The sequence below is a fragment of the Magnolia sinica genome, chromosome 5 (assembly GCF_029962835.1).
Source record: "Magnolia sinica isolate HGM2019 chromosome 5, MsV1, whole genome shotgun sequence".
NCBI classification, from domain to species: domain Eukaryota; kingdom Viridiplantae; phylum Streptophyta; class Magnoliopsida; order Magnoliales; family Magnoliaceae; genus Magnolia; species Magnolia sinica.
In genome coordinates this window covers 14,594,037-14,615,627 of record NC_080577.1, presented here as the reverse complement: position 1 = coordinate 14,615,627, position 21,591 = coordinate 14,594,037, and the positions used below count along the sequence as shown (strand labels likewise).

At 40.6% G+C, this 21,591-nt stretch overlaps 1 protein-coding gene across 2 annotated transcripts; it reads right to left on the bottom strand.

The window, feature by feature from the left end:
- Positions 1-3,298: 3,298 nt before the first annotated feature.
- LOC131245519 (probable hexosyltransferase MUCI70) lies at positions 3,299-20,495 on the bottom strand. Of its 2 annotated transcripts, XM_058245045.1 has the most exons (10): positions 19,486-20,494; positions 18,052-18,312; positions 17,860-18,018; positions 17,541-17,754; positions 17,175-17,284; positions 16,839-17,038; positions 5,366-5,469; positions 4,796-4,983; positions 4,496-4,695; positions 3,299-3,790 (listed from the first exon to the last, which is right to left on the bottom strand). In XM_058245045.1, exons 1-10 carry the CDS (start codon positions 19,751-19,753, stop codon positions 3,560-3,562), a joined length of 1,935 nt encoding a protein of 644 aa, XP_058101028.1. In that variant the 5' UTR covers positions 19,754-20,494; the 3' UTR covers positions 3,299-3,559. The 2 variants fall into 2 exon arrangements, with proteins under 2 accessions (XP_058101028.1, XP_058101027.1); XM_058245044.1 differs by having other exon boundaries at positions 17,860-18,312; positions 19,486-20,495.
- Positions 20,496-21,591: the final 1,096 nt, after the last annotated feature.

Below are 21,591 nucleotides of genomic sequence, written 5' to 3'. Positions count from 1 at the left end.
AGAACGAGCTATTTTAGCCAACCAACCCTACTATGTCGGGTTGCCCAAGCCGGATTTGTGAAATACCGTCAGATCGATGGTTGTTTTCCTATTTTAATTTCATTTTTACTATAAATAGTAAGTTTTAGTTTGATTATAACTCTTCATCCGTTGGGCTTTAGGAGTTGCATCCAATGTGAAAAGAGCTTAGAAAAATTAGGAGAACGGTTTGGTGAAGCCAAATAGGATACTTACTATTTTTGGCTGAAAACCTTGGGCACTAGTAGACATTATGACCGCCTATAAATAGTAAGTTTACTATTTATAGTAAGTCACAAATTCTAGGAGTTTTAGTTGTAGTTTGATTCTGATTTCTTTTCCAATGCTTGGTATCCCTATTTAAAGGGTTCTGAACTCGTTTTTTATTCATTCATTAATCAATTTCGAATTTATTAGAATTTATTTCTATTTTTTGCTTTCTTTCCTCGTGGATTCGAGAAGTCTCTGTGAGGAGTCCAGAGAAGTTCCGTGGATTCGGAATACTTATCCTCTTGAGGAAGATGGTGCTCGACCTCACGTCTTTCCCTGCGTCAATTTGATATCAGAGCGAGGTTTTTTCTCGGATAGATGGCTTCTAATGACAGGTCGAGCAACAATCTCATGGGTAGTGCTCCAAGGAATTTAACTTTAATGGCGGCAGCTTTTGAAGCAGCGCAACAAGAGAGTCGGCAAGCCATGCAAGGGTTGCAGGCTTCCATCAACCGCATAGCGGATCTCTTGGGGAAAACCCTAGGGCAACTCCGTGTTCCTGATGATAATCCTCCACGGCCAATTGCTGAAACTCGTAATCGCTTTGATCGCATGATAGTACCGGAAGTGCATTTAAGGGTCATTCCTGAGAAAGGGGGCTCCAGTGAGGAGGAGATCGACGACATAATCTTCCAACAACTCAGACAAGGCGGCGATCGAGTAGATCAAACAAATCGAGAATTCAAGATGCAAGTTGATATTCTTAACTTCAATGACCAACTACACATTGAGGATTTCCTCGATTGGCTTTTTAAAGTTGAGCGATTTTTTGACTATATGGATATCCCCGAAGCAAAGAAGGTCAAGCTTGCGAGTTACAAGTTGAAAGGAGGAGCTTCAACTTGGTGGGAATAACTGCAACTCGCACGAACCAGACAGATGAAAGCACCAATCCGCACATGGTAGTGGATAAAACAGCTACTACGTGTCTGATTCCACCCTAGCGATTATGATCAGGTATTATTCCAACAACACCTAAATTATCGACAGGGTAGTCGATTGGTGAGAGAATACGTAGAAGAATTTTACCGCTTGGCGGCACATAACGATTTAGTCGAGACTGAATCGCAACAAGTCGCCCGATTCAACGGTGGATTACGTATGACGATCTAGGATCGGGTCCAGATGCAGTCCGTCTTGATGATAAATGATGCGATCAAGTTGACTACTCAGACGGAAGCGCAATTTGAACGTCCTTCCCTGCATCACAATTCTAGTTAATCCTAATGCAATCTCCTCTAATAAATCAGGAGCGTGTAAGTGTAAGAATTTGCCTAAAGCTTGAATAGTGTGAACAGGTGTACCGGTGAGCCCCACTAAGTTGTGATACATTTTGAAATTCATGTAAGGGGTAGAGTGTTACAACTTACAATTGTGATATGCACACAATGTTTCAAAAGACCTGGGATTTCTAATTCGTGGGGAGAGGAATTTTGATGAGTTTCAAACTCCTCACCCCTCTACCCTATATTAACAGGTTGGGTCGTCAATCCAACACCGAAATGAGCTAGAGCCCCATCACTTCTTCTCTAAAGGGTATAAGGAAAGGAAGATCAGGGTGTAAGGAAAGCTCAGATGGTAAACAATGGCGGCACAAATAGGTAAGCCGGCGTGTGGAAAATCAGAGCCACTGGTCCTGGCATCCTCCCTAGGTAAATGTTTGTAACAAAGATCAGGTTGTTATGATTATCAGGTAATGCTGCAGCGATTAAGAGAAATTCACCAATGGTACAACTATATGTATACGAGTGGCCCACCTGAATATCGTGTTGCCCTGAAAGCCTGATCGTTTGTGGACCCAAAAGGTATGATGATTTGCACTGTCACCAATACTACACCGACACAGAACCTCCATGATATCTGAAGGCTACATATCGAAAGGCTATGATCATCTTATCGAGAATTTCAGGGCATGGCCCATCCGTGGCAGGGGTGCGGATTAGGTGAGGCAGGGGTAACAGCTTAGTGGGTGATGCATTGACCGTGGGGCCCACATCTATGTATATGCTGTATATCCTCACCATACATCCGTTTTGCCAGCTCATTTTAGGGCATGGTCCTAAAAATGAAGCAGATTCAACTCTCAGGTGGAATACACCACAGGAAGACAGCAGTGATTGAATGCCCACCATTAAAAACTACCTAGGTACAAATGTAATGTTTATTTGATAATCCAACCTGTGGATAAGGTCACACAGACCTGGATGAAGGGAAATCACATTTAGCAGCTTGATCTAAAACTTTTGTAGTCCCGAGGAAGTATTTAATGGTGGGATTCAATTCCTACTGCATGGTCGACATGAGATCAACATGAGATTTGGATCTGCCTTATATTTTTGGGACCATGCCCTAAGATGAGCTGGCAAAACGATGGACAGAATGGATATACAACACATTGAGGTGGGCCCCACGGTCAGGGCCACATGATGAATGATGTGAGGATCCTATAATTCCTCAAACAATTATTGGTCGCTGGACACTGCTGGTGGATATAGTGGGACCAATCCATTTTCAATGGGGATCCATGAAATAAATTGGCAGGTCCTATCAATCATTTTCCACCACTGGTGGCCCACGGGTCCAAATGACTTTTGATGATCTGTCCTTTTCGCATGATATAGAGACCTATAATACTCAGATACACCAACTTGATTATCAACAATTTAAAATTTCATTTCAAATTCTGAAATAAATGCGAATATCCATCTCTAAAAATGACCATGGAGCTACCACTCATTAGAGCTGCATCTTGGGTTCAAGTCAACCAACAAACTCAGGTCAGGTTAGGTGGATCAGGTCGGGTTGGGTATAGAGAGGAATTTGGGTTGGCCACCTCGGGTTGAATCCGGTTGGGTAAGGTTGCAGGGCAGTCCTCCTAAGGTCGGATCGGGTTCAGGTTGACCCGCAACCTGACCCAACCCTCCAAAGTTGAAACCCTACCACTCATGTAGGAAAGCAAATAATCAAAATACACAATCAAGAGCTCTCCTAAAATTACAAAAGACACTGCTTGTGGGAAGGGCAGCAACTCATGCTATTTATTTTTTAAATAAATATTTACACTTACAACCCAAAAAGAATAGATATCAACAGTCCCATAAAAAATGAAAAAGAAAAAGAAAAAGAAAAAAAGAAGAGCTTTTGTCCTTCTCCCTCCTCTCTAAATCATACCCTACAACACTCTCAGCTGCCCCCAAATCCTCCTGCTCATGCAAATGAATAATAATATTTTGAAACAGCAATTTTTAAAAAAAAAAAATGTTCCAAAATTTTAGAATGAATTGGTATCCCTATCAATAGCAGATCTCATGCGGTGACGCCTTGGTCTCTTCTCTCTTCCACGCCTCCCAGGAGTTTTCCTCATCGGCGGCGTTCTTGCAACCGTATCAAGAACAAGCTCTGGCGGTGATCTTTTGGTTGCTTCATTTGGCCAAGCCAGTGGAGGAGGATGTATAGCAGCAGCAACCGGTCTCCTTTGCTCTAACATGTCCCTATGGTATGCCTGCATAATGCCAATCGTGAATGTCTCATACATATTAAAAAGAATGCTGGATGCCAATCAATGAAGATCGAAATGGTGTTTTGCCTGTGAGATCAAGTAAAAAACTAAACATACAACAATATCGAAACAGAGAGATGGGGCCCAGTAGCATGTGTAATTGAATTGAAACAATAAGACAACAAAATGGATATGACCATGACAATATTGCACAGTATTTTCATTGAGAGACTAGGTCCCAAATTGCTGTTCTTTTACTTTCAAATCAGACTTCGTAAGTAATGTAACTGAGATTTGAGGGTGACTTTCTCATCATGAAGCTAAGCTACAACCTGGTCATTTCTTCTCGGCTTAACTACTAGAATTCAAATACAGTGATGCACCCAAACATGCCCTTAGGAGTTAGAAATCCAAATAAACAACCAAAAAAATGTGACATGAAAAGAGTATTCACTGACTGTTCAGGATGAAATTCCGTCCATAGAAATGACAATAACCATTCTTTTAACTAGATGGATTAGAGCCCTTCTTTTCACTTGTCAATAAATTGGCATTTCCTCTACAAAAGAATGACAACAACCACAGAAATTCTGTTCGTAGACACCTAAAATGAGTTCATACTAACGATAATTATACCGTTAAATAAAATGAGATGAACACATTTTTAGGCATCTACCAAAAATGGCCTAAGACTACTAAGATGAGTACCTGAACAACAAAGTTGCGCCTTTCACAGTCAAGAAACATGTTGACACTCCAATCCACCTTCGACATTATTTTGTCTCTAACAGTGGAGAAACTGATTTGGTCCCTAGAAGTAAAACGATCAACTTCATTGAACCAGAGGCAGGTGAAGAGGTTGGTGATGGGGATATGTTCCCTAATGATCACGCAACCTTCAGGAACATCTGCAACACCCACGAATCATAGCCACTCAATTTAAATTGTGATGAAACAGATGAGGGAAAACAAAAGAGAGAGAGAGAGAGAAGAGGGCCCTGCACTTACCACTCGTAATTGGAAGCTTAGCCGAAGAATAATGTGTCAAGCCCTCCCTCTTATAGAACTCTAATTGGTAATCAATGGAGGCATTTTCATACTTTCCAGCGGCTTTATTAGCCTCTGCTTCATCAAAAACATCAAAGCGTCTGTAATGCCTGGAGATTGCGAAGGTGGAGCCCTTCCGCCACAAGAATCTGAAAAATAGATGCAACAATTTACAGTATCCACACACTAACAATACAAAAAAGCAGTTTATGAATTGACATGAGTTCACAGACTCCAAATAGCTGTGACAAGGCTATGATGATGGTGAGGATGAATTGGAACAAGTGCATGTTGAATGCATGGCAGTGTTGGGTTCATGATCAGGCACATTAAAATGATGCAGCTATCACAACAGAATAATAATGGAAAAAACCAAATCACAGCAGATCATCTATGTCGATTGTCGAATATACCAAACTGAGATGTGTTACCTTAACTTCACACCACTGGAATAATGGACAATTGACACAAATGAGAATTCACGAGATCTACAGAAATTAATGGCAGAAGATAACTTCTCACAAAATGTACCTTTCCAAAATTTGATATGGATCCACAACAAGCTCAAGCTTTCCATCAATCCATATAGAATACCGAGCATTTGGGAAAATCCTATGTAGTAGAAGCTTCGGAACCTGCCAATTAAGATCAGAAACCATCCAACATATGAGTTTCCATAAGCCACCTGAAACCCAACAAATAAATTATCTGAAATAGATGATATCCTTCTCCATGATGACTAATATTAGCTAGTCAAAGTCAGCCATATCCTAATCCTTAGTTTTGTTTGAACAAGCTACACTATATTTGGAGGAATTCAAACTACTCCCAAATGCCCACTTCCATAAACCCATCCTGAGTAGCACAACCCCTAAACATCCCCCAGTGGTGTTGAACCCACAACCCACCTTGCTATCCCTGGATGGACACAGCAATCAGATCAGCTTTCCCTTTATCCAACCATTCCTTTATCACATAATCAATAGCATCTTGGAGGCCTAGATGCTTGTACTCCATGGCTGCTAATTCTCTGGCCAGGCTCCCATGTATGATTGCATTGCCTCGCCTTCTCCGGTGCATGAAATCGCACAGAGATCGCGCACACACAGGTCCCTCCCCAATCAAGGGTGAATCAATATCCTAAACTATCCATTCGCCAGTAATTACGACTTATATCGAGCCAACATATTGAGTTTCATCCTGTAGACAAGTACGCGGCAGCACATATGCCAAAAAATATGTACAAATGCAGCACATGCACTAAAATTTGCAGGCTATGGTAGATTTTTTTTAAAATCCTGTCGCAGAGTATATGGTAAGCAAATGCACTTGAAATTTTGTACATAGGCAGCAGTTGCAGCACATGAGCTCAAAAACTGTACAGTCAGGCAGAATGTGATGTAAAGAAAAGAGTGTATAATCTGTACTTGGGATGATCATGATGGAAATGGTACCCGTGGCATATACTAACTCAAGTTAACTGTCCAAATTATGGGACCACTATAGATAGATCATCGTCCAAGAGTCAGATTGACCTCCAACTAATGGGCATTCACTCACTGAATTTGGACCACTGGCCATTCAAATTGGATCAAACTATGTCAAACTAAAGCATCATACTGATTTATCGAACAAGCTGGACACAAACTGTGAATCAGGCGAATTGAAAAAAAATAAATAAATAAATGAGCCTACCCAACAAACCGAGAAAGTCTTCTTCTTTTTTTTGAAAGATGAGAATTTTATTAAAAGAACAGCGCCAAAAATAGAGAAAAAAGAAAGAAGTAAAAACAGAAAAAGGAAACAAGGGGCCCAATCCCTGAACAAAACTAAAACCCTCCAAAAAAAAACCCAGCCTTAGAAGCACTAATATTCCTGAAACAAAAATTATTTCTCTCTGCCCACACCGCCCATAAGATTGCTAGAAGGACACGCCATTTTCTCTTTCCAATGGTTCCTCCTGATTCTGCATGCCAGCAGCAATAAAGGTTATCAACAGAATAACGCACGGTCCATTGCACTCCAGCCAACTGCAAGACACTCCACCAAATATCCGAGACGAAAGGGTAGTGGATAAACAGATGATCCACTGAATCCTCAGCCCCGAGGCATAGAAGACAACGCACATTCGGGAGAGAAAAGCCTCGCTTTCCCAAATTGTCTTTCGTCAAAATTCTATTCCGGCCGACCAGACATTCAAATGCTGCTACTTTTGGGGGGACTATGTAAGACCACAGAGGGCCCACGTGAGATACTGCACCAGAAGCAGCAGGGGCCGCCAAAGATCTATAAAGAGACAGGACAGAAAACGCTCCTGAGCTCACTACCGACTACCACAACAAATCGTCGAGCATAAAAAACTGCAGACGAAGATGAAGAAGTGTAAACTCCTGGGCTTCAGAATCTGAATGGTTTCTACATAAGGGTGGAAGCCAAAAACGCCCTCCATGATCCTAAGCAAAACATTTACTAACCACAATATTTGGGTCCCGAGCGACCACAAAAAGGGATGGAAAGGATTCAGCAAGTGAAGGGGAGCCACACCAAAAGTCTACCCCTTGCTATACTGAATTCTGAAAAGTAAAAAACTGCAAACTACAAACTCAAGCACAGGTCAGTCATGTAGCAACATGACTAAGGAAAGAAAACATGGTAGCAGGGACATCAAGGACTAGGAGCTGCAGTATTACATGCAAACATGTGCAGTCAGAGGACATGCAAACTGATCTTCTGTTTGTTGCTCCAGAATTACATCACTATTGTGAAATGGGTTCACTTCCTCATCCTGGGAATAGAAATTCATCAATGGTGCTTGCCTAGGAGTGGGGAGATGCTCGATTGTCCACATTCTTTCTTCTTCTGAATGGGAAAAACCATGGCCACACCTAAAAACCATTAGAACCTCAAACAGTTCCTCTTTTAGATACTCTTTTTGGGACTATCAAGAAGCATGGTCCATTTTCCTCATTCAAAATTCCTAAATGAAACATTCTTGGTTTCTCTGGTTTGCTCATCAGAACCCGTATCAAATTCCTTGTTGGTTCTATCATAAATGGTGGAAATCATTCGGTGCAGCAAATTATATCTTATCCACTTCAATTGAAAAACATTTTCTTCAGTTCTAATACTCCAAAATTGAAATGGAACTGAGTTCTCTATGATGAGGCTTTGCTACACTCATGGAGTGATAGGGACATCAGAAGACCTACTCGGGTGTACCAGAGACGGAGACGACCACCCACATCAGCGCAACTTTCTTTGTGGATGGGAGATGAATTTCAGATGGGGCCCCATTTTGAAGCTCCCGCATGCATTGGACGTGCATCAAGAAGACCCCACCTTGTGATGATGCATGTGGGCTTCTTGGGAGATCATTTTAGTCATAAGGTTTCTATTTCGTGTTGATCCGACCGTTTGATCTTATCGATCACGCCATCTGGCAACCAAATCTTTTAGATCTGGTCCCCTTAGACTCTAATTTTGTTTTCTTTACATTTTTTGTTATTTTTAAGAGTTATTTGATGATTAAGATTGATAATATATGTTTTAGTTTTCTTATTTTGGATGATGGGTCACTTTGCTTAAGTGAGTGGCATAGTTGTAATTACGCTAAATTTTTAATTCTGAATTTTTAATTATAAAAGCACAAGGTGGGTGGAGTTCCAACCCTAATGGTGTTATTGAGAAGAAAGAAAAAAGAGAGAAGCTCTCTTGTGTGAAGGAATTTTCCTCTTTATTTTCTAAGGCTTTTTTGAAAAAAAAAAAAAACCCTCCCTTCCAATTAAATTGTGGAAGGGTAGAAGCATGTTTGGTGGTGGATTCTAAGATACATCATTCATCTTCCTCTTCTTCGAAAGGTATTTTTCGTCTTACATCCTTCCTCTCTTTTCTTCAAAAGGTATTATTCTTCTTCTCTTGTCTTCCTTTTTTCCCTTCCATTACAACCTTCTAAACCCTAGATTTTCAATTTCCTATTTTTTTCAATTTCTAAAAACCCTAATTCCAAAATCCCCAATTCACATGAACCTTAATTCTCCATATTTCAGATTTTCCTTTTCCTAACCCTAATCATAAAACCTACTAGTCATTCCCTTGAGTGTGGAACATGCCTACGCTAGATTGGAAGTCCCTACTTTCAAGTGGACTACACTTGAACTATTTTATATTTTCGTACACCGTGTATATGAAAACCTAAGGATCTTCATGTTATAAATCTGAATTTTTGAATCTATTATGAGGATGATTTTACATGTTGATTGCTGAAATTAATGTGTAATTGATTTCTCATGTTGCATCCTAGGATAGTTCCATCATCTTGCATCATGGAGTCCCTTGGATTATAAATTGGCATTATGAAATCTGCGCAAACCTTTCGCCCTCCATCGGAAGAGCCATCTCCATTAGATGGTGGGATAAATTCATCTTCTCTCCAAAAGCGGCTTCATTTAAAGAAAAAGAGCTCCCTCGAGACAAAGCCATTTTTAGCAAATAAACATTAAACTCCTAAAAGAGTTTGCTAAAGGAGTCCCAATTCCTAATGAAACCATTAACCGCCATCTTTCAGCAATGTGTATCTCTTTTGAAGACGGTTCTCTCAGCCTCCCTGACGTGCCTGCAGAACCAGAAGAAGATAACCCTCATGAGGGTCCCTCGTTTGATCTTCCCATTCCCTAAATAAGCTCCTCTTCTTCTTGTTTTAAGCAAGCTTGGGAGACTTGTAATTTTCTTTTTCTTTAGAGTGAAAAGGCTTGCAGTAAAAACCCTACGTGGCATTCCTCGACTAGAGTGGTTGTAAGAAGAAGTTAGCAGTGATGACTGAAAGTGATGGATGATCAGTAGTGAGCCATTCAAAGAAGAAAATATTATTCTTGTGAATATTCATATCAGAAAACCATTCTGTTCTAATAAGATACTTTTCTTCTTGAGAAAAATGTTGTAGAAATAATTCCTTTAGCAGATGAGAGTTAAAATATTTTCTTAACAACTCTTTGTTAATTTTGAAAGGTTCTTTAGCTCTTATCATACAGATGTTCATGTCTCGCTCAGAGATATTATAATATCTATTATTAGATCTAGTGTCATCTTCTTGAGATGGATAAACGGGATAAGATATTCCCGAAGGTTTAGGGGTTGGAATGGAAGGCCGAGGTTCTTGAAATTTGATGGGTGGCGTTGGACGCTTTTGAGGTTGTCTAAAGGTTAAGACAACAGATCCATCATCATTTTCTTGGATTTGATCTATTTCAGCTTCTTCCTGTGGAGGAGGAAGAGGTTGCTGAGCACCGGGTATGACACATCTTCTGGAGTGGAGGATATCATGCCAATTTTGAAGCATTCTAGGAATATTAACTTTGTTACCCATGTTGGTGAGAAACAAGGTTGTAACTCCTTCAGCGATGTCACCACAGGCAATAATGGGTTGAACTGATTTCATCAGTTTATAATAGACCCTATAAACGACTGCCACATTTTCAGATCCTGGTAGCATATCAAAACCTTCGGTTTGGATGCCCAAGGTTAAGGCTCTTTCAAGATTGGGGTCTGTTAAGGAGATTGAGTAATTGGGAAAGCGGTTGAAAAGGCATGGACCGTTATTTAATGGTGCCTCAACTACTCCTACAAGGCTTCACGAAAAGTACGATGTCTCAAGTCTCTGACATATGTTAACCCATTGAGGCATTTCTATTCCCAGGATGAGGGGGTGAACCCATTTCACAATAGTGATGTAATTCTGGAGCAACGAACAAAAGATCAGTGCCTAGTCTACGGATCAGCGTACAATTTTAATGTCAAGGTGGAGATACCAAAATCCTATGGAGGCTTAAAAATTGAGGAATTCATTGACCAGCTAAGCATGGCCGAACATTTTTTTGACTAAGAAGGCATGCCTAGTGATAAGAACGTCAAGCCAGTCACCATCAGGCTTAAGATTTGAGCACCTGCTTTGGTGGGAACAAATGAAAGTTATGCACGAACGAAGAGGTGAGCCTGATCACTAGTTGGAATAAAATGAAAAAGAGGCTACGTGAAACTTTTCTGTTGTTCGATTATGTGCAAATCATGGATCAATGGTTGCACATGCTTCACCAAGATGATCGATCAGTGGAAAGGTACACAGAAGAACTTAACCTAGTCATCCAAGATGATCTTAGCGAGTTGTGCAGTATCTCAATGGCTTAGGGCCACCTGTAGTGATGTTCTGATGATACAGCCAACAGCATACCACCAACTGTTAGTAGTGGAATCAGAACAAAAACGTGGCTCGGAATGCTCCGTACCTTGGATGGTGGATCCAAACAATTTCTAGCTCGCATACTGAATGTGTGTCCGTAGCGGATCCCCCACCAACTCATTCAGCTCAACCGAACATCGTAGGCCCAAGCATGCGAAACGAGGACAAAAGCTTACCATTTTAGTGTTTCAATGTAGCAACCTGAATTATAGGACCTTAGAATGTCAAAAAAGTAGACGTTAAGATGGATCTAAATATTAGTTTTGGAAGGCATAATGGGTCTGCTGAAAAACGGTTCAATACGAGCAGCGTGAATAAGTATCAACCTGTATCAGACCGTGCTGGCCCATATCAGTCAAATTTTTTTTTAGACACATATAACGGTGCATCAAACTATTCTTTGATAAGAATGTTGTCTGTCAGCTTGACTTGTTGAAAGTCAATCAAATGGAACCTAAATAAACACAAATCAAACATGATTCAGTGAATTACGTTGAAATACAACAAAAAGATGATAAAAGATTTTAAAAGGTGAAGGTGTTTACCATCATTTCCAAATTGTCTCATAATGTGCAAATTTGATAATGGATAGAGCGAATGGTTGGGTTTTAGGTTTGGGTTTGGGTTTGATGGGGAGCAGATCTAAATGTTTGAACAGCCAAGATCCAAATGTTTGGTTATATTTCAACCTTAAGATCCATAGGAAGTTGTACGATGGAGAACTAATAATGCAGGGGCATTTTCACACTAGGCTCGAGTGGGGTCACCTGTGGGATGCAAGGGCACACTCGGGGTGGGCGAGGCCCACGGGGGAGGTCTCATGTTCGAGACTCCTCACCGGGGGTGATTAATGGGCATTTTACACCGGGCTCCAGTAGGGTAGCCTGTGGGATGCGGGGACACACTCGGAGTAGGCGGCCCGTGTGAGGCGGTACCCATGTGATTTGGGGCCCACGAGGAGGGTTCGGCCAAGATCCTAACTCATGAGATGTGGGGCCTGGGATATGAGATAAATGGATTAATTCGCCATGCTCTAATAGTTCGAGCTTTTAGAGCAAGTGGTTAATTGTCCTGCATCATCTAATGAGCTAGGGGTGCATCTAAACTTCTATCTAGGGTTCTAAGATTTGCATGGCTAAGATATCAGTTTGATTAAGGGGGTTGTTTCGGGATAGGGATTGTGTCGTGGCTAGGTTTTTGGTTTTCAAGGATGGGACAGCTAGGGTATCGAGAGAAGGAGAAGAAAAAAGTAAGAAAAGAAAGAAAGAGAGAGGAAGCCCAATCCCAAGAGCTAACATACTCAGATACCAAATTGACGAAGGCAAAACCTCCGATATGAATGGAATATAAAGACATTTATGCCAGGACTAAATGGAAACACATGCCAATCTAAAGCAACACATGCATGAGGAATAAAATATTCTCAAAGAAGAGAAGAATAGAAACTTTTCAGTCCATAATATAATCACACTTCCAAGTGGGGCTATAAATAGCTTAACAAAAACGCTAAATTCCTAACAACAAATTACTAAATTTCCCTTAACTAAATTGTCTTCCCTATTGGTTCTAAGTAAGGGTAATTATATCATCTCCCCTCTTATTTAAAAGCAATAAGACTAAAGAAACAACTGACACTAATCCATCTGTTACATCGACCCACTGGTTTGTGGGCCTCGCACATGGGATCCATAATCAAGTCCAAAATCAGGTTCTGTAAACTGATTATTAGTCAAGCCTGAAATTTAGATCAATATCCAATTAAACTAATAACAAATTACTAAATTTCCCTTAATTAAATTGTCTTCCCTATTGTGGTTCTAAATGAGGGTAATTATATCATCTCCCCTCTTACTTAAAAGCAATAAGAATAAAGAAACAACTGACACTAATCCATCTGTTACATGGACCCACCGGTTTGTGGGCCTCACACATGTGAGCATGTGGACCACACCCATGGGATCCATAATCAAGTCCAAAATCAGGTTCTGTAAACTGATTATTAGTCGAGCCTGCAATCTAGATCAATATCCAATTAAACTGGATCAATTATTTTGAGTATACGCATATCAGGGTAGCCTTTAACAAGCCTAAAAGTAGGGTCATGGAAGGACAGCTACCAGCAAACAAAACCTATGAACACGAAGCACCCACAGTCCACACACGTGAAGGGTCATGCTCAAGTAGCCAGCTGCACAAAATAGCAAGGCACCCACAGATTGGCTATATATTAGAATACTGGTGGGTGATTTGGGGGGAAAGAAATATACTGGTGGGCAATTTGGGGGGAAAGAAATGGGAGGTGTATTCACGATAGTTCTTCTCAGGAGGCGGAGGTTTTCTCGAATGCAAAGCTTTTTGTAGTGGAATGGGTCTCTTGTATAAATTCCTTAGAAGATTGTGATTTACCTTTTCTGCTTTGCTTGTAGTTTTTTGCGCGATCTTAGTTAAAAAAAAAAAAAAAAAATTGTTACCCTTCAAATAATAATAATAATAATAATAATAATGGTATGACTTACATGCCAACACAGTCGGGCCCCACACTCCCTTGCTCAACCATTGAGTGTTAGGTACAGATACATGATTAGTCAATCATCTACATAAAATAGCTAAATACACACGGATACATGAACAGAGATGAATTACATGACAATACAGTCAGGCCCCACATTGCATATTGGGACAACCATGAGTGTTGCCAAAAGGGATTTTACGAACAGTTGATGTCTGGATAATGCAACACCAAACAAGCACACAAAGCATGCAACTTCAAAACTCAAAAGCCTAAAGGATTGATAGGCCACGGTCTCACACAGTTTGTATTCTTGCTAGAAATCAAAATGAAACAAGCTTTTGTCCTTTGCTCCACACAATCTTTTTGTTCTTGATGAGGCTTTGAGGATTTTCAACATGAAATTCTAATGTTCAACAACGAGTAAAGAGTAACACCCTTTTTAGCCAAAACATCGGCTACATTTTTTAGGTAAATCGGGCTCAACTGATGGGGACATCCCACACACACCGTCCACACGTACACGCACACCACCTGCCCTACGCTCGTACCCCAGAAGAAGGGCCCCATCGTCGATCTAGATCGATGACGGCATTCAGGGAGGGCCTCCTAGCTAGAAGACGAAGTTTTAATTCAAAAGAATTGGCCCGTTAGTCAAGAAAAGCCCATCATGGGATCTCATGATCGTGGCCCACTAGTCAGATTGATTTCATATTTTAGGTTTTGCTTATTGTTATTGTTTACAACATCATGAACGCTTTAGATTTCTTTGTTTGGTTTTTATTTTAATTTACTTCATCGCCAAGTAATAGGTTGCGCACATGGCGCGAGTTTTGGGGTATAGGGTTTTTCTATAAATAGGCACCCCTTGTAGTTCTTTTGATTACATTGAAGATTAATAAAATCCCTAAACCTAACCTTAAATTACTCAAATCTCCAATTTTATACCCATTTTCTTACCCTAGGGTTCCCCAAATTGGAATTTCTGAATCCCTTGGATTAGGGACTGATTACTATGCATATGTGGATGATTATTTCTTATCTTTGAGTATCGTTTGGTTCATAATTTTTATTGATCCAGCCCTATCATGTGTAGGCCTGGACCCGCATAGATTCCCCTTAATTGAATGTTTGGACTTTCATGTGGGATATAGAATTTGTGTAATTGTTTCTGAACTAACGTGATCTTAAGCCTGAAATCTTGCATGTCATATTTAATTTTCATGTCCTGCATCATCAACCCAAGATTTCAATGTTGAAACACACCCCAACTACAAATGAGTTACAGGCTCGAACCAAAAACATTAGCTACATCACTTGCCTGTTTGACAACTATTTTGCCTAGAGGCAATATCCCAAAATTCGTTAACAAAAAAGGTACTACCTTGACCCTAGACCAGTGTGAGTAGTATTGGTATCGTTAATAAATGTATGTTGGCTGAGGATACAGAAATATGTATTGACCTGAATCCACTTTTGAAGGCCAAGCAGTTTCAGAATTCCTTAAGCTGATTTTGTTCAGCCTATGCCTAATCTTTCTATCCGATTTCCACGATCCCGTTCAAAGTGAGGTAATAATCATGTAGTTCCTTCCCCATCGGTGCAAAAGAGCTAGAAGTAGACATAACAAAGAAGCAACTGATTTTCAGAAGAATAAGTAGGAGAGAAAGAGGAGTAAGGGTTTTGAGGATCAAGATATCACCGATATTTACTGATACCCGGAAATGTATTGCTGACTAAGGGAAACATTGGTGAAACATGGGGAAAATGGTGGAATTTCTAATGAAACAGGGGCCTAAATGCATGTAACATCCAACCATCCATCCATCTAACCAACCATCAATCCATCCATACATCCACGACCCATCCATCTATCCATGCATGCATACATACAAACATGCATTTCATCATACAACCATCCACCCATAAAAAAAAATTTAAAAATAATAATAATAAAATTGAAATAGATCTTTTTTTATTAAAGAGTTGGTGATATTGATACATTGGTAATATTATCAAGATTCAAGATAGTGCCAACACATCGGCAATACAAGTAAAACTTAGAATTTACAAAGTCGAAATCATTGGCAATACATTGGCAATATCGACACATACGCGATACTTAGCAATATAATCACCGATACCTGGAATTTCTAATACTATCAATGTTATCAGTATTGTCAAGCTGGCAACACCGATAATATCACCAATACTCAGAACAATGCTCTAGACTCACTTTCATTTCATGGAGTACCCTAAAGGTTTTACTATAAGCAAAAAGAAGGGGAGTCATCCATTAAGACATTGGAAAATTGTTGCCTATTACAAAAGGTGGCCCCAAAATGCCATCTTTGGCAAGAGGATCAGCAACAGAATTTGAATGGAGTACCGAAACTTAGAGGCTCCGTCATCATGCTTCTATCTTGCCCTTCAACAAAATCCACATCAAGAAACATAGATGGGATCCAATTCCCAACACTACTGAAAGAATAGTATCCATTGCTTGCTTTTTAAGAACAAAAGTAGGTCAAGGGTGAAAAAGTTTCATGCTTCAAAGCAAACAAAATATTTTGTATGAGATGCAAATTGACCTCAATGATAATTAACGTACAGAGATCCATCAGAAACCAATCAAAACCCATTTTTCTTGAGACATGACCGTGTAATCTCACTAAACAATTCTCCTTAATTTTGGATTAGATCGTTATATGGTTGAAATATGGTAATGAAATAAATAAATAGGTTCAGGATCATGGTAAGCCCAATGATCTACATGAGAGCAGAAAACGAAAAAACTGTCCAAACAAAGACTTCCTAAGACACGTCGCAAGAGGATGACGCCACTGATAAGAACAGGGACAATTCAGTTTATGCTTGAGCTATATCATTCTAGTGTTAGAAATCATTTGAAGCACCATTACTCTTTAGAGGCAATAAGTACAAACAAACAAACCAAAAAACTTTCCTTCTTTTTTTTTTTTTTTATTTGAAAGATTCTATTACTTTCCCATTTATTGCACCCACCTTTTCTACAGCGGTTATAAATAACCAGCCAATCTAGTACCACATTGTGCAACATCCAATATGATTATTCAATCTTGCGTGATTACTAAATACATTGCTGCTGCATACAGTCATGCTATAAAGATTTAGTCATTAACTATATTCAGCAATTGCATGCTTTGTACGCAACTGGACTGCTTCTAGACCACAATCTAATCTGGAGTCTAAAAGAAATAAAACGAGTACACAAAAGAACTCACCTTTCCAGTACGTCTTGGATCAGCATAAGGAAGGTTGTGAACGACAACAACTCTCCATAGTCCCACCCTGTTAGTGCTGTCAAGTGCACTAGAATTCTTTATATATGCTTCTGTCTCTTCATCCACAAACATATAAAAGCAAGCATTTCTCTTTGCAGCCTCACTAATATTTCTTGGCTGTTGTATTATGTCATAGTTTCCTGGTAAATGACATATTCATGAGGAAAGAAGAAAATTTACACTCGCTTGAAGACAACCAAACCAGACAAGGAACACATATTAACAAGCATAAAATAAATAAATAAAGAAGAAGACTTCTAATGCTCATATCAGTACCAAATATAGCTGATGCAACAACTATTCCACGGCATTGCTCCATTTCAAGAATATCAACATCATTAATATCGAATCCAGTCTGGTGACCAGGTCTATTTCCTTTAACGAATCTAATGACAAAATGTGTCAGTTAAAACACAACATGAGTAATCAATCAGTTGAAAGAAATCCCAACATTCATAGCTAAAAGCAAAATCTTCTCTCTTTTCTTTTCTTTTTCTTTTTTTTTTCCTACTTAACAACGCACTTATAAACACAATCAAAGATATGGATGAAAAAACAATTAAACAATATCATTTTTTAGTAGAAAAACTTGACCACTTAAAAAAATTCATAAAACATTTAATAAGGAGATATAAACCATACCCACAGTGTACACTCATGGACACTTTTATATCAAAAGAATCGTTCCTCTGTTGCAGAGATGGATATCCACCAAAAGGAGAGCCTCCAAATGGTGGAGGACTAATTGGAGTTTCTTCTGTAATGTATGTTAAATTCTCAAGTATAGGAGAAACTGATGGAGTAGTCGGCATACGGGCCATGGCCTGCTCAACAGGAAGGTAACAGACAGGACAAGCTGAAAGAGAAAAAACAAGAAGCAACAAAATTCAGCTTCAACATAACAACTTCTACAATAATTTCAACATCGAAATCTGAGCATTGTAGTGGGACTCAAACTTACGACGTGGGCCAGTCCGTTTTCTATCTGCCGGTGGAGGTGGGAGTGCGAAATTTTCACAAGGATGTCCAGGAGGAAGGGCCCCTGCATGAATGGCAGGAGGACGAGGCGGAGGAAGGGCCCCAGCATGAATGGCAGGAGGAGGAGGAGGAGGAGGAGGAGGTGGAGGTGGAGGTGGAGGTGGAGGAGGAGGAGGAGGTGGAGGTGGAGGTGGAGGTGGAGGAGGAGGAGGAGGAAGGGCACCAGCACGAATGAGAAGAGGACGAGGCAAGGTTTTATTTTCAATAATTAATGACCGCATCTTCAGTAAAGAAGAATTATTTTCCCTCTTACTATCTTGTTCTGCGGATATTAGTGGGGAATCGTACTGACTTGAGATGTTGTTGTTGTTGGACACAATGGTGAAACGCTGAGAAGATCTTTGGTCTGCATCAGGGCCCTCTGGTACATCTTCATCTGAAAATGCACAGTTATCAACCAGGTTACTTGTTTAAATGAACCAATGTAGAATTGTAACAGATATTAAGAACTTCAAAATTAATAAAAACAATTCACTCAGATTCATTGAGACAGCAGCCAGCCCCACTTCATATCCCCATTAGAACTATTTAAGCATGGATCAAAGAAAATCTGCTTCTACTTCTTTCTTCTTTTTTTTTTTGAAAGATGACCTTTATTGAAGGGAAGAGGAAAAACAAGGCATGGAAACAATGAAAACAAAGAGAAAAAAGGTAAACGCAGTGAGAAAGCAAAAATAAAGGAGCTGCTATAAAGCAGCCAAAGCCCAAAAACCTAACCCAAAACAGCAACTACGGCACCCAATCTCTAAAGAAGACTAAGACTCTAGAAAACACCCCCACAGCAGAAGCTGATACATTCCTGAAGCAGCAATTGTTACGTTCTGCTCAAATAGCCCAGATTACTGCCAAGAGAATAGTCCTCCACTTCTTTTTGCCCAGGGCTCCTCCTGATATTTAAAGGAAGTCTGCTAATACAAACATTTCATATTTAAAGCATGGAGATAGCAGCCAGACCCACTTCATGTCCCCATTAGAACTATTTAAGCATGGATCCAAGATCATCCACTGCCTCAATTTGGAACTCGGACAACCAAACTAGCATTTTGTGTTTCTTGTCTGTCAATGTTTAAAGTTATGTGAACTGCTTTTATATGGTTTTCGAGGGGAATGCTATAGTGATAAAGCTTCACACTAGCCCACAGGTCTTAGCTGTGATGACCAAGGCCCAATATCATCCCCTTTCAGGCAGAGATCAGACATCTTCAGCCTAGTGTGTGACCTGCAATGACCGCTTATACAATGCTCCATGACACTTCAAAGTGGCTCCCATTATCCATGCCAAAGCAATGGAATCTAGATGATGGGCCCTGACCTTTTGATGTAAGACCGTTACCATCCATTTTGCGGTCCTTTTAATCAGATGGGTACAATCATCAGATCAGGCTGCTCTTGGGGCTCAGTGTGATCCACTGCGAGCATCATCCAGTGCTCAGTAACATTCAAAGGCATGCCCCACTATCAAAGGAATTCACACTATAAAAAATAAAATAAAAATAAAAAATTGAAAAGAAAAAATAAGTGGCTGCAAGGGAGTATAACAAAATCGAACCTTTACTAACGGCAGACATGAGGGACATGAAAACCCCGACGGAAACAACCACCAAGAGGAGCATCCCGACCCGCCTCCTGCAGGCCATCTTGAAGATCCAAGGGAAGAGCCTCTCTTTCTCCCTCGACCCCCCAGGAAGGAGCATCTTCGACGGCTTGCGAACCGTGACGGGCGTCGTCTGAATCGGCAACACGAAACTGTTCTGCAGGTGTTGCTGCAATGACCCATAACTCCCTGTACTGCGTAGACCCAATGACCCTCCAGTCATCGTAGTCCCTCCCAAACCAAACCTCTCCCTCTCATCTCCCTCCTCTCCCCAAACACCCTCTCATCCACAATCCCAGAAAATTCTCTCTAACAACTCGATACCAGAAACCAAACGGGCCACAATCCAAACCAGTACCGATTCGTAATCCGTCCAATTCAATGAATGCAGATGCGAATAAATCTGAAAATCTACCCTCAATTCAACTTCTAAAGGAGAAATTACACAACAAACACTGCCAAATGGAAAACCAGAGAAATCGCAAACGAATCAAAGCCCTCCTCGAATGTGAAAAAATAATCACCCTCGGATCGAACTAAAATAAACTCAATCTGAATTTGAATAAACAAATACAAACGAAGAAAAACAGAAATTACAGAAGCGCCCTCAATCTGCCCTCCTATGGAAACAATGGAAGATCGAATCTTACGAATCCAAAATCCCGATATCAAATTTGAGTGCAGACTGTCGAAAGCAAACCCGCCGTGAAAATCGCAGCCGTGGATCGGAATCTAGTAAGAGAAATGTCTAAAATGTTGCTGAAAGAGAGGATTTTTATGTGAGAGTAGGGGTAGGAAATCAAAGGAGGATGTTTGCGTCTTTCTCCACCCTTCTGGTGTGGACGAATTCTAGGGTTTCTGAATGCGGAGAATCGAGACCTTTTGCTGTCTTTCTTCTCTCTCTGCAAATCCCTCTCTCTTTGACATTGGGGATTTTACTTTCTCTCTCTTTGCGGTTATCTCTCTCTATTGAGGCTGGAATTTTTTACTGTTGCTGTTTAAGGAGTTCGTCTTTCCTCTGTCGCGACGAAGGATCCGCTCCGTGTATCTCTCCGCTCACCGGTCCCACACGCCAATTGTCCGATGTCCGGAACTGTCCATTTTTGCTTCTATACTGTACGGGCCATCTTAAGAAACTTAAGATGATCGGATAATCGTGACAGTGAATGCAAGTAGATTAAGTTAGTAAAATGAAAATACTATTTTCAGTTGGTCATCACTGCAGCATTATTATGGGTTAGCACCTTACTTAGGTAGTTATGACGAGAATATTAACGGTTTAGATCATCAGATCATCTCGGCATGTTGTTCCCAGTGGGTAGCGACGCACAGTGCAACAAGAGTCGCGACAGAGGGAAGATGAACTCTTGTTTAAGTTCGGACCAGAAATCCGAATTAACACGTCGATTCGATCAGCGCGAGGAGGCATAGAAGAGGTGATCGGTGGTACACGTGCGAGAGAATGTAGCCGTTTGCCTTGCCTTGCCTTGCCGCATAAATCAGATCCATGGTCCACTCTCCGTGTGGGACAACACGATTATATTGGTTGTGTTGACTATGGATCTCTCTCTGATTTCTGTCTTCGCCTGATAGGTGGACGGTCTTCTTTTTGGCCATCGTAAGTGGGGGCCACATCATTAATGGCTCTTATCTCTCGCACGTGGCCCAGTCTGTCAATCTCCTCCATCCAGAGCAGAGATTATTTCCTAAATCGTAATGATGCTCGCGTGAGATGGCCATGCGGCTTTTAATCTTACCTTAAAAGGACACACGTGCGAGATGCCGGCTATTCATGGACGCGGATTGGGTAATAACCTCGCCTGTCCGAGCTCGGGACAGGATCGGGCTCTGAGGGCCCACCATGATGTATGTAATTTATCTACACCGTCCATCTATTTCTCCATATCATTTTACACTGGGAGACGAAATTCTAGGCAGATCAAAGGCGTAAATGAACCACACCATAGGAGGCAGAGGTGCTAATGACGCTCAACGTTGATTACAACGTAGGGCCCACTGTAATGTTTATTTTCCATCCAACATGTTCGAAACGTCATATAG

Excerpts from the sequence above, each read along its gene's own strand:
- LOC131245519 (XM_058245044.1), bottom strand. The coding sequence starts at position 19,753 with ATGACTGGAGGGTCATTGGGTCTACGCAGTACAGGGAGTTATGGGTCA. Across the intron at positions 5,470-16,838 it reads ATCCAAGACGTACTGGAAAG|GTTCCGAAGCTTCTACTACA; the intron begins GTGAGTTCTTTT and ends CTTAATTGGCAG. Across the intron at positions 4,696-4,795 it reads TAAGCTTCCAATTACGAGTG|ATGTTCCTGAAGGTTGCGTG; the intron begins GTAAGTGCAGGG and ends TGGGTGTTGCAG.